This window comes from Oryx dammah, unplaced genomic scaffold (assembly GCF_014754425.2).
Source record: "Oryx dammah isolate SB20612 unplaced genomic scaffold, SCBI_Odam_1.1 HiC_scaffold_8, whole genome shotgun sequence".
Lineage (NCBI taxonomy): Eukaryota > Metazoa > Chordata > Mammalia > Artiodactyla > Bovidae > Oryx > Oryx dammah.
The window spans coordinates 5,077,152-5,089,338 of NW_024070192.1; the positions used below are offsets into that span (position 1 = coordinate 5,077,152).

The 12,187-nt window shown below is 48.5% G+C and overlaps 1 protein-coding gene across 2 annotated transcripts in view; it reads right to left on the bottom strand.

The window, feature by feature from the left end:
• The window catches only part of SLC39A11 (solute carrier family 39 member 11), a 280,572-nt gene that overhangs the window by 233,195 nt on the left and 35,190 nt on the right, over positions 1 to 12,187 (bottom strand). For both annotated transcript variants that reach the window (XM_040244330.1, XM_040244329.1), the window contains exon 4: positions 3,385 to 3,543. In XM_040244330.1, coding sequence (XP_040100264.1) covers positions 3,385 to 3,543 — 159 coding nt within the window. The remainder of the gene's footprint in view (positions 1 to 3,384; positions 3,544 to 12,187) is intronic.

A 12,187-nucleotide genomic window follows, 5' to 3' on the forward strand; every position in this document is an offset into this window, starting at 1 on the left:
AGCTCCAAAAGGGAGACAAATACATCTGAAAGGCTGAAATGGAGGGGAGCCGAGTTAGAGGACAAAGTCAGAGTTAACCATCTCCTTCCTGCCATCCCAGAGTCTTGCTACCCTTCAGGTCTTGAATGTGTAAAAAGAAATAGGGAGGGCACCTCCCATGTGGACTCGCAGAGGCACCTGTGCTTGGACCGTCATGGGTCAATGTCAGAATCCCTTCAGCAGGCACTTCCCTGGGGGTCCAGTGGTTCGGACCCCCACACTTACAGTGCAAGGGATGTAGGTTTGATCCCTGGTCGGGGAACTAAGATCCCACAGGCCATGTGGCACAGCCAAAGAAATACTTAACAAATAAAAAAGGGCCAAGGAAAAATTTAAGAAAAGTTTAAAAGATATGTTTAGGGAATGCTAAAAGAATCCCTCAAAGCACCTCTGTGCTGAGCGCACTCCTGCACCGGCTTGTTTCTCCAGGGATTGGCTTGCTCCCTCTCGCCTAAACTCCATGCACAGTCCTCCCAGAAGACAAAGCAGAGGCTGTGGGGTCTTCTGCAGGCAGGGCCCGCTTCCTCCAGGCACTCATTTTGCAGGACGAGCCCCCTCTGTCATCGCTGCAGCCAAAACCTTTTGCTCTCACGACTGCGCCCAGCTCCCGGGCCGTGTGTTGAGCCATGAGGCTCTGTCGCAAGGTGAGATGAACAGTCAACTGAAGAGATCTCAGTTGGAATTGCCCCACGGCACTCCTGCCTCCTAAACTCCAACTGCAGTGAGCGTTCTGAAACCAAACTCCGGCCACCGCTTTCTCCCCTAGAAGACTGTATTCCCCTTGGCGGCTCAATCATTGCTGACAGCCAGCCAGACTCAAGGTCGAAACCCAATAACTCAGACTCCAAGATGCATCTTCCCTACGTCCGAGCTGCTGCCCTTTCTGGGTCTGGTTGGCAAATTCACAGTGAGACCGAGGGAAACCTCCAGCCCGTCTCAGAGAGACGGACAGACAGCTCCCCAGCACCACTCTTAGAGCCACGTTTGCGTTTGGGTACTGCTGGAGTTATAGACAGTGCTTATCTGTTCACGAGTCCATCCAAGACAAACTCCCCTTCTCACGTCAACAGCATGAACTAACTTCTCTTAAAACGTCCCAGAACAGGTGCTTCCTGCCAGGTTGATCTTTCTGCCAATGAGCGAGATCCTGGGCGTTCATGGTTCTTACGCCCTTTCTGAAGACCTTTCATTCTCTCCCTCAGTGCTCACCCACCACTCCCCAACCAGGCCTCATTTTCCAAGACTTCCCCCTGGGATCTTCTCTGTATTCAAAGCATGCAGTAGAGCAAACAGGAAGCAAAAGGTTAAGGAAAAAAAAAAAAAGGTGCCGCCGCTTGGACCAAATGACTATTTACACTGCCCAGAGAAAGCCTCTGCATGCGGGCAGCTGATCAAATACGCTGACACCCCCACCCCACCTCCGCCCTCCCCGCCCCAGTACCAGGAGATGGTGACTCCGCACGAGACAAAGAGCCCTCTGCCATATATTGCCTTGGAAGCCTGCGGGGCGGGGGGGGGGGGGGGGGCTCGTGTGGGAAGGGCAGGAAGAGACCAGCAGGGGCCGTGCCAGCTCCAGTCTGCCATCCAGGAGTGAACACCACCGGCCTTCCTGCCCGGGCGAGGAGAATACACTCCACCGCCAAGGTTACACGGAACCCGGGTGGGCTGGACAGTAGGGTATGGCAATCCAGCCTGAGGACCCTCCCAGAGCCATTACCAAGCAGACGTGCCCAGCAACAAGGAGGCAGAGGGTTCGGGGGCGCAGAGGACCACAAGCCTGACACGGCCGTTCAAGCTCTCGTTGAACGAGAATGACACATAGTCCTTCCTCCAAGATGACATCACAGCTCCCATGCAGACATCACAGCACAATGAGCTGTTCGGTCCAGAGGCTGGTCCCTCCGGATCAACAGTGATCGGTTTCTCACAAGCATCTGGGCCACGTTCCTCCCAAGACTCTTCCTTCTCTCCCTCCGATGGGGAAGGAAGAAGGCAGGTGGAGAAAGAGGAGCCTACGTCCTGGGGTATGAGCCCTGCCGACTCCAGGGAACCCGACCTGCTCCCTGCCCACCACGATCCCCAGAGAAACTCTCTCCCCCGGATGGTCCTTCCCACGCCTCCTCCCTTCCTGGGTGAGCAGAGAATTCAAGCCCCAGCTCAGGTCTCTCGGAGGGCTTCTGCCCACCTCGGTGACTTGTTAAAACACAGCGCCTGGTAAGGTGACGCGTGCCTGCACTGGGTCCTTCCTGATGGCCACCCTTCAGCCCAGCTGGTTTCGGCCAATGGCGCTGGGTCACAATCTCACGGTCTGGCTTTGGCTCTCTCTGCTCAGAGACCGCAGCCGGAATGCAGCCTGCTCTGTGTACTGGGCTTCTCTGTGAGCCAGGACAAGCTCATTCCCCAAAGCCAACCCCCCAGCCCTGTTTAGGCAAAAAAAAAAAAAAATCATCGGCTCACCCAAATTCTGGTGCCTTATTACTTTCTTTAATTCACGAATTTTTGGCTGAGCTGGGGTTTCATGGCTGTGCAGACTCTCTCCAGTTGCAGTGAGCTAAGGGGCTGGGGGGCTCACAGGCTCGAGGCCGTGCAGGCTTCAGAAATCATGGCTCTCAAGCTTAGTTGCCCCGAGGCTTGTGGGATCCTCCCAGACCAGGGATCGAACCGATGTCCCCTGCATGGGCAGGGGGGATTCTCAACTGCTGGAACATCAGGACAGTTCTTGGAGCCTTTTTAGATTTTTTTTAAAATTATTACCTGGCAACCCCTAAAGGGAGTTATAAACCCTCAAGTCAAACGAAGGAAACTGGGGGTAAGGGACATACAACTGCTTCGTGTCAGAAGCGAGCCCAGTCCAGAGCCCTGTTGCCCGGTCCCCCACCTCGTCCTCCTATTAATCAGTGCTCGTGGAGCGGATGCTCTGCTGAGGGTCTTCTGCTGTGCTTCAGCGTGTTCTCAGCTCCCTGGTGACGTCATAAGCTCGCTAAGGGTCAGGACCAGCATCCCAGTCACTCCCTTGCCCAGTCGAGGTCCACTTCTGCAGACAGTGCCGCAGCAAATGACGTCCAGTTGTTCTCCGCGTGTTTAATGAGATCTGGCATTTAAAATCCGAACTTACCAAAATGCGACTGAAGGGCTGATGAGTCAGACCACCGAGAGCTTATTTTCTGTTCAGTCACAATTCAGTCCCTCTAGGTAAAAGCCCTCAATGGCCTGAAGTATCTATTCCGACATCATTGGCCACTTAACAAAGACACGACCGTGGGTGTTGAGTTTGAACAGAAGTAGGTTCATGGCACAGAGCTGGACACGCCCTGACACAAGAGCCCAGGGAGGAGCGGTACTCACCCAGTGAGGCATCAGGAGATCGGCCAGGTAGACAAACGCCGCTCCAAGGGTGAAGCCGACGGCCACAGGGAGAAAGGCCAAGGAACCGAAGCCGCCGGAGGACGTGGCCATCTCCACTGCCGGGGCCAGGAGGGACCAGTAGGAAGCCGCCAGCATGACCTGCAAAGCCGTGAAAAGCAGCAAACCATTAAACCATCCCCAAAAGCCCTTCCAGTGGGGACTTTCCTAATTCTCGGTGGCCCAGCTGGAACTCTTCAGTGTCACCTGGGTTAGGCCTTTAATCCTCAGTGGTAGGTGGGAACTATTCCGAGGCGAAAAGCCGCCCTGAGAAATCTACTGCTAAATGAGAGCTTAATCTGGGCCTTGTGAAGAGGGAGTTTAGTTTGCTTTCATCTCTCATATCCATACCTGACTCCTGGAGAAACCATAGCCTTGACTATGCTGACCTTTGTCAGCGAAGTGATGTCTCCGCTTTTAAATACGATGTCTAGGTTTTTCATAGCTGCTGTCTGTAGATAAAGAAATTGAATCTCAAAGTAGTAAGATCATTTGCCCAAGGTCATTGAGCCAGGAAGTGGCAGATCCAGGGAACTGAGCAAAGCAGGACCATCCCCACCTCAGTGAGAAGGGAACCACAAGAGGGAAGGAGAGAAACGAAGTTGGGCTCAAATCGCAGTGGAGTCAATGGGATCCAAAGTTCTCCAGTGTTTAGTGAATTAGACACTCACTCACAGCTGTCCCCCCTTACAGAGGCCGTGACGTCTTGGCTAGAGTACACCCACGACCCACTGCAACAGCATGACAGTCAGCACTGACAGGTACAATGCTGAATGGGTTTCTAAAATTACTTAATGCCGCCTTGCCTTGAAAAACATATCTGCATCATCCATCTCCAAAATAACATTCCGAGTGACAGAACCAGGTATTACGAACACAACGATAAAGAACAAATACGTGAGGAAAGAAAATGATTTCTCTTCTGCAGAGCGTCACCCACACACAGTCATTGGGTCGGCACTAGACGCTCCCAGGAAAAATCTTAGCGCCTCCCGTAGAAAATCGCACCTGCCTCAGCTGTTGCTGTTCCGTCCTCAGTCGCATCCGACTCTCTGTGACCCATGGACTGCAGCTCACCAGGCTCCTCTGCCCTCCTCTGTCTCCCAGAGTTTGCTCAAATTCATGTTCACTGAGTCAGTGATGCCATCTAACCATCTCATTCTCTGTCACCCTCTTCTCCTTTTGCCTTCAGTCTTTCCCACCATCAGCATCTTTTCCAAGGAGTCGGCTCTTCGCATCAGGTGACCAAAGTATTGGAGCTTCTGCATCAGTCCCTCTAATGAATATTCAGGGTTGATTTTCTTTAGGATTGCATGGTTTGATCTCCTTGTAGCCCCAGGGACTCTCGAGTCTTCTGCAGGTCCACAATTTGAAAGCATCAAACATTCAGCACTTAGCCTTCTTCATGGTCCAATTCTCACGTTCGTACATGACTACTAGAAAAATCATAGATTTGACTATACGGACCTTTGTTGGCAAAGTGATGTCTCTGCTTTTTAATACGCTGTCTACATTTGGTGGTTGACTGGCTGAGTCGAGTCCAACTCTTGCAACCCCATGGACTGTAGTCTGACAGTCTCCTGTCCATGGGATTCTCCAGGCAAGAATACTGGAGTGGGTTGCCATTTCCTTCTCCAGGGGATCCTGCCGACCCAGGAACTTGAACCCAGTTCTCTTGCATTTAGATTCCCAGATAAAAGTGGCTCATCAGCCCCATGGGAGCATCAGAGGAAGCCTGTGGGAACCTCCTCTATGCCGGGGGCTAATTCATTCCTCTCCCAGACTTTGTCTCACCTGCTTTAGAGTTCAACAGCCCTCTAGAGCTGCCATTTGTGATAAGCTCCCGCCAAGGAAGGCCAGTGCAGAAGTACAGAGGTGGCACAGGAGTGCCTGGCAACCTCCATCCTTGCGTGTTTCAGGGCCTGCCATTTAGACCACACTGCCAGTAAGACCACTCCAGTCCCTCCCCATATCTCATCCCTGTCGATATCACTGGGGTACTTCCCCAGCCTTGGCGTCCTGTCACCTTCTTGACATCAAGTCCAACCTCTTCTGTCAAAGCTCCCTTCTATCCCTAGGCATCACTGGGTACCAATCTTTTTTCTGCCTCTACACGTGAAAAATACACAATATTCTCATGGACAAGTGGTAAGACGCAGATCAGAAAGGTTATGCCTCTCAAGGGAGGCTTGACCAGAATCCAGGATGCTGGACATGGAAAGGCATCTCTGACGACTCAGGTGGGTCCCTTTCTTAAGAATCCCTGTCCTCTGTCCTCCAGTCAAACCTGGAACCCAACAGGATTTCCTTCCTTCCTTTTCCTTGCCAGCCTCCCTGCCTCCCACAACTCGGAACATGACCAAGAATTGGTCTTGGGATGGAGCTGGGTTCCACTGGAATTGCAATGAGAAGCCCATGCTCCACAGCTGGAGAGTAGCCCCTGCTTGACACTAGAGAAAGCTGTTGTGCTGCAGGGAAGACCCAGTACAAACATAAATTAATTTAAGAAATAATAAAGGGCATACATGATCAACAAAATAATCACTTCTCCCCCAGAGATGTGTATGTACATGCTAAGTCACTTCAGTCATGCCCTACTCTTTGTGACCCTGTGGACGGCAGCCCACCGGGCTCCTCTGTCCGTGGGATTCTCCAGGCAAGTATACTGGAGAGGGTTGCCATAATCTCCTTCAGGGGATCTTCCCAACCCAGGGATCGAACCCACGTCTCTTACATCACCTGCGTTGGCAGGCAGGTTCTTTACTATTGGTGCCACCTGGGAAGCCCCCCCCCAAAGATGACCACCTCCTCATCCGTAAAACCTGTCATGTCACCTTACATGGCAAGAGGGACTCAGCAGCTGTGGTTAAGGATTCTGAGATGGGGAGATGATTCTGGGTGAGCTGGGCAGGGCCCACGTCATCACAAGGAACGTTACGGGAGAGCAAGATGAGTCAGAATCAGAAAGAAGATGTAACGCCAAGAGCACGGTCAGACAGGAGAGACTGGAAGCTGCTATGCCACCGACTCGAAGATGGAGGAGAGGTCACGAGACACGGAAGGTCAGCGGGCTCTAGAACCCGGAGGAGGCAAAGCAACAGGTTCTTCCCAGAAGCCACCAGTAGGAACACAGCCCTGCTGCCGCCTTGCTTTCACCCCACTTAGAACCAGTTTGAACGTCTAATCTCCAGTACTGTCGGACGATACATCTGAGTCGTTCTATGCTTGTGGTGCTTTGTTACAGCAGCAACAGGAAACTAATACAGCAGATAAAGGCATGTGTTCCTTTTTCTTTTTTAAGAGCAGTTTTATATTCACAGCAAAACTGAGCAGAAAGTACAAAGAATTCCCACATACTGCCTGCACCACGTATGCATAACCTTTCCACCATCGACATCCTACACCAGGGTGGGACGTTTGTTACAGTCAATAAACCTACACATGAACATGGTTATACCCGAAGTTCACAGTCTACATTAGCGATCGCTCTCCGTGCTGTATATTCTGAGTTTGTGCAAATGCACAGACATGCACCTATTATTCTGCTATCAGGACGGGTAGTCCCATGCCCTAGAACTCTTGTGTTCCGTCTGTTCATCTCTTCCGGTTCCCTGGCAACCGCTAATCCTTTTACTGGCTCCACAGTTTTGCCTTTTCCAAAATGCCTTATAGTTGAAATTGTACAGTATTCAGACTTTTCAGACTGGCTTCTTCCACTTAAGTCAAGTGCATTTAAGATCCTTCCATATCTCTTCGTGGCTTGATAGCTCATTTCTTTTTAGCACTGAATAATAGTCCATTGTCTGGATGGGCCCTGGTTTCACTTATCTATTCACTTATTGCAGGGCATTTTGGTTGCTTCCACGTTTTGGCAATTATGAATAAAACTGCTGTAATCATCCATGTGCTGGCTTCTGTGCGGACGTAACTCTTCAGTTCATTTGGGTAAACACCAGAGAGTGCGATTCCTGGACTGTATGATAAATCCTATATATATATATATTTTTTAAGATAATCCCTTAACATGGGTAGCTTCCTTGAAACTGTCAACACTAGCAAAGCTCCTTTAAATGTTAGGCAATTTTTTTTTTAATCTGTATGTAGTGACATATTAACTAGCTGATACAGAAGCAGGAAGTAGTGTATCTGATTAACCTTCAATTACCCCTAAGAAGCAGGGCCTGGAGGGGACAGTCTAGTGAAGGGGAGGTGGTAATCACCAGGCACAAGACTTCCATGTCTCTCCATGGCTTGATGGCTCATTTCTTTTTAGCACTGAATAATAGTCCATTGTCTGGATGGGCCTTGGTTTTACCTATCTTTTCACTTATTGCAGGGCATCTTGGTCATTTAAAAAGTCGTGACCGACCAGTCCCCTTCATGACTCCAGATGACAGGTTTTTTGCTTTTGCCGTAAGAATATTGCCCGTCACCTGAAACATACAGGATAGTCCATTCTCAAGGCTCCAATCTTTATTTTTTTATTTTTTTAATTTATCTATTTATTTATTTCATTTATTTGGCTGCACTGGGTCTTCAGTGCTTTGTACAGGCTTTCTCTAGTTGCAGCGAGCAGGTAGCCTGAAACATACAGGATAGTCCATTCTCAGGGCTCTGACTTTTATTTTTATCTTATTCATCTGTTTATTTATTTCATTTACGTGGCTGCACCGGGTCTTCAGTGGTCCGTGCAGGCTTCCTCTAGATGCAGCAAGCAGAGGCTACTCTGTGCTGCGGTGGGTGGGCTTCTCATTACGGTGGCTTCCTCTGTTGCAGAGCGTGGGCCCTAAGGTGCGCGGGCTCAGGGTTGAGATGAAACAGGTTTAGTTGCTCCTCGGCATGTGACATCTTCCAGATCAGGAAGGGAACCCATGTCCCCTGCACTTGCAGGCGGTGCTTAACCCCCGGACCACCAGGGAAGTCCTTGGCTCTAAAACACTTTTCCACTCACAGAGAGATAAAAAGTTGCAGAACTGAGAATAACATTTGTATTTTTGGAGGTTTATAGGAACATCATGATTGACCTACATAAACGGAGAAAAGAACGGCAGATTCTGACACCGGGAAGTTTGCAACAGCCATGCACACCCACTCTCCTCTTAGTATAAAAGAAGCCTGAATTTGGGTAAGATGGTTCTTTGGGACACCAGCCCACCATTTTCTTCATCCATCAATTTCCTGAACAAAGTCACTATTCCTTGCCCCGACAGCTCGTCTCTAGATTTACCAGCCTGCTGTGCGCTGTATGAGCCTGGACTCGGTGACAGCAGCCCGCTCCCCCAAAGAGCACGTCCTCCCTAGATTCCTCGCACAGGGGGTCCCCAGGTCAGGCTCTGCGTCTGTGGAAGCCGGAGACTGACCTCCCTGATGCCCCTTCTCAGAAAGACACTAAGGATGTCTTTACTCCATGAGATGAAGCAGTGAGACAAGAAAGTCAAGATGGGGGAAAGGAATAAAGGGCTTCTCCAGGCGGTGCAAAAAAAAAAGGACATCAGAGCAACACTGAACAGGCTCGGAGAACCAGACCCCAGATGGGAAGAGGGGCTGGAGGGCTCTGGGAAAAGGCAGGCTGTAGAGCCCAGGAGGTTTAAATGCATGTTGGGGGCGAGTCTACAATTCTCGGTGGGAGACTAGTGATGGGTTAACAACGGGTGCCCAGAAAACTAGGCAAAGGGGAAAAAACGGAGACCACTGCCAACTCTGGAAAACACCAAAATTGCACAAGAAAGGAAATAAGTGAATACCATTGACAGTCTTAACAATGTAAGCTATTGTTTATTTCTTAACCAAGGTTCTTATCTGCAAGGTCGAATATATACAACAGAAAACGTGCTCTTTAAAGTCTGGACAATTCAGGGGCACTGACGACACTCACAGTGTTGAGCGAGCATCAGCCCAAAGTTCCAACACCTTTTCACCGAACAGAAGCTCTGCAACCACGAAGCAGTAGCTCCCTGTCCCGTCTCCCTCCACTGGTGACCTCTAAGCTACTCTCTGTCTCTCGGAGTTTACTTAATCTGGACACTTCATGGGGCTTCTCCAGTGGCTCAGCAGTAAAGAATCTGCCTGCAATGAGGAAGCCTTAGGAGACGTGGGTTCAATCCCTAGGTCAGGAAGATCCCCTGGAGGAGGGCATGGCCCCCGCTCCGGTATTCTTGTCTGGAGAACTCCATGGACAGGGGAGCCTGGCAGACCACAGTCCACGGGGTCACAAAGAGCTGAATGTGACTGAAGGGGTCTACTGAATACCCACGCACAGACACTTCACATGCAGTCTGGCTCTTTCCACTGGGCACAGTGCTTTCAAGGGTCATCCATGTTGTCAGAATTTCATTCTTTTTTAAGGCTGAACAATATTCCATTTTAAAGCTGTGACTATGGAACTACTGAACTAACCTTAAAAAATACAGTGTCTGTTATGTAGGATGGCAGGGGTGGAGATGGTGGGGATGGATAAGAGAACCAAATTCTCACCTTCCACACCAAGAAATCATGGAAGATTCTTAAAGCTGAAAAAGTCAAGAAATGTCAGAGTAGGCATGCAGTTGAAAATGTGGAGCCAAAACAACTGAGGAAACAGCTAAAATCGGTGTTGGGGCATCCGTATGTGGGAATCGGGGATGGGGACAATCAGCAGACTTGCTTATTTCAAGCCCCACAGAACAATCTGATTCGTTAAACTATACATGCACATATCTTAGGGGAAATTTTTTTAAATGAATTGATAATATAATTTTTAAATATGTAAATATATAAATAAATATTATAAATTTATGATATGATAGTTTTTAACGTTTTGATTATAGAAGACCCTGATTCACAGTGAAAACCCAAAGCAGGAAGAGGATCCTGTGGATAAAAGTAGAATTTTGAGACAGGTGCCTGCATGACCATGAGACACCTGCTTGGCCCGTGTGTTTTTGTTAAAGGCTCCTAACTCACAGCCTAGACAAAAGGGAAAAAAAAAAGGCCAAAAAGCACTTGCAGAGGAGAAGACATTTAAAATGAACAGACAATCAGCTATAAGATCATTTTTTTAACATAAAAAAAAATCAGCAGACATTTGCAAGCTGTTTCTCATGTTGCTTGAGAGTAAAATTCCATATTTCCCATCTGTAGTTCCCCAAACTGAGCAAAACTCCTACGATCCTTCTTCTCAAAATGCCAGAGGGATCCATATAATGCTATTAATTTCCCTCTGGTGTCAGGGGTACCAGCATAGCATAATCACAAACAGTAGCTAAACACCTAGCCCACAGCAGGCAAAGCTTTTCATTTCTGCTTAAGTGCTCGTTTCAGGACAATTTCAGCTCTGGAAACGTACGTGAAATTTGTGAAGAGCGTCTTGAGGGACACATCAGAATATTCTGTCATGATGGTTGCGATTAAGCATTTCTTCTGTGACAGGGAAGACGGTTTAAAGACTGGAGGAAAAGCCAAGCTACAAAACGAAATATCCCTCTTAATAAAAAATGGGGAGGATATTATTGCACAGAGTTCACTGACAATACGATGAATATCAATGGCAGGTGGGGCAGTGGAGAGCTGACCAGAATGCAAGCAGAGGGACGGGGAGGAAAGAAAACTCAGCAGGAAACCCTGCAAAGCGAGGTCGTTGATGTCCATTCAATACTGAGTCACACAGCAGAAGCCCACGGGGTGGGGGGGGGGGGGGGGGGGGGGGACGGTGCACATAAATTTTGCATTGAATCAGCTCTCCAGTGCGGCGTCAATTCTCGGTCATGACTCAGGCATGAATCAAATTCATATGGGGGCTCTATCTATACCTAATCTTTTATTTGAAAAAAAAACAACCCTCAAAATATACCAGCTTCTTGCAATTTTACGAAATTAAACCAAACAGCTCAGAATTATAATCATTTACATTCAGCTTCAATTACAGTTGTTGGCTGAGGCAGACTGGCCTGGGTGACCTAAGTCTTGCTAGCCACACCCACCTGATGAAAATAATGGAAAAAGGCCTGGCCTACCAGCTGGTATGTAATTTCCAAACTAGGGAAAAGCACTGGAGCTTCAAAAAGAATCTACCCTGTGATCCAATGATCCCTCTCCTGTAGACCTGCCCCAAGAGAAATGAAAACATATGTCCACACAAAGACTCAGGAGTGTTCAGAGCAGCTTCAGTCACAACCTAAACCCAAATGCAAGAACCCAAATGTCCATCCACAGGAGAATGGACAAAGCCACCATGGTCCATTTATAAATGAAATATTCCCTAGTGACACAAAGAGGAAAAACTACTGATACCATGACATAGAGGAGTCTCAAACATTATATTGAGTGAAAGAAACCTGTATATAAACAGACACACACACAGAGCCCTACCCTGTATGATTCCTTTCAAGCACAAGAATATTTAAAACCCATCTATGGTACAGGTTTCAACAGTATGTGAAATGTGACCTTACAGCTGTTCAAGCTGGTTTTAGAAAAGGCAGAAGAACCAGAGATCAAATTGCCAATGTCCTCTGGATCATCAAAAAAGCAAGAGAGTTCCAGAAAGACATCTACTTATGCTTTATTGACTACGCCAAAGCCTTTGACTGTGTGGAAAACAAACTGTGGAAAAGTCTTCAAGAGATGGGAATACCAGACCACCTGACCTGCCTCTTGAGAAATCTGTATGCAAGTCAAGAAGCAACAGTTAGAACTGGACATGGAACAATAGACTGGTTCCAAATCAGGAAAGGAGTATGTCAAGGCTATATATATATATATATATATA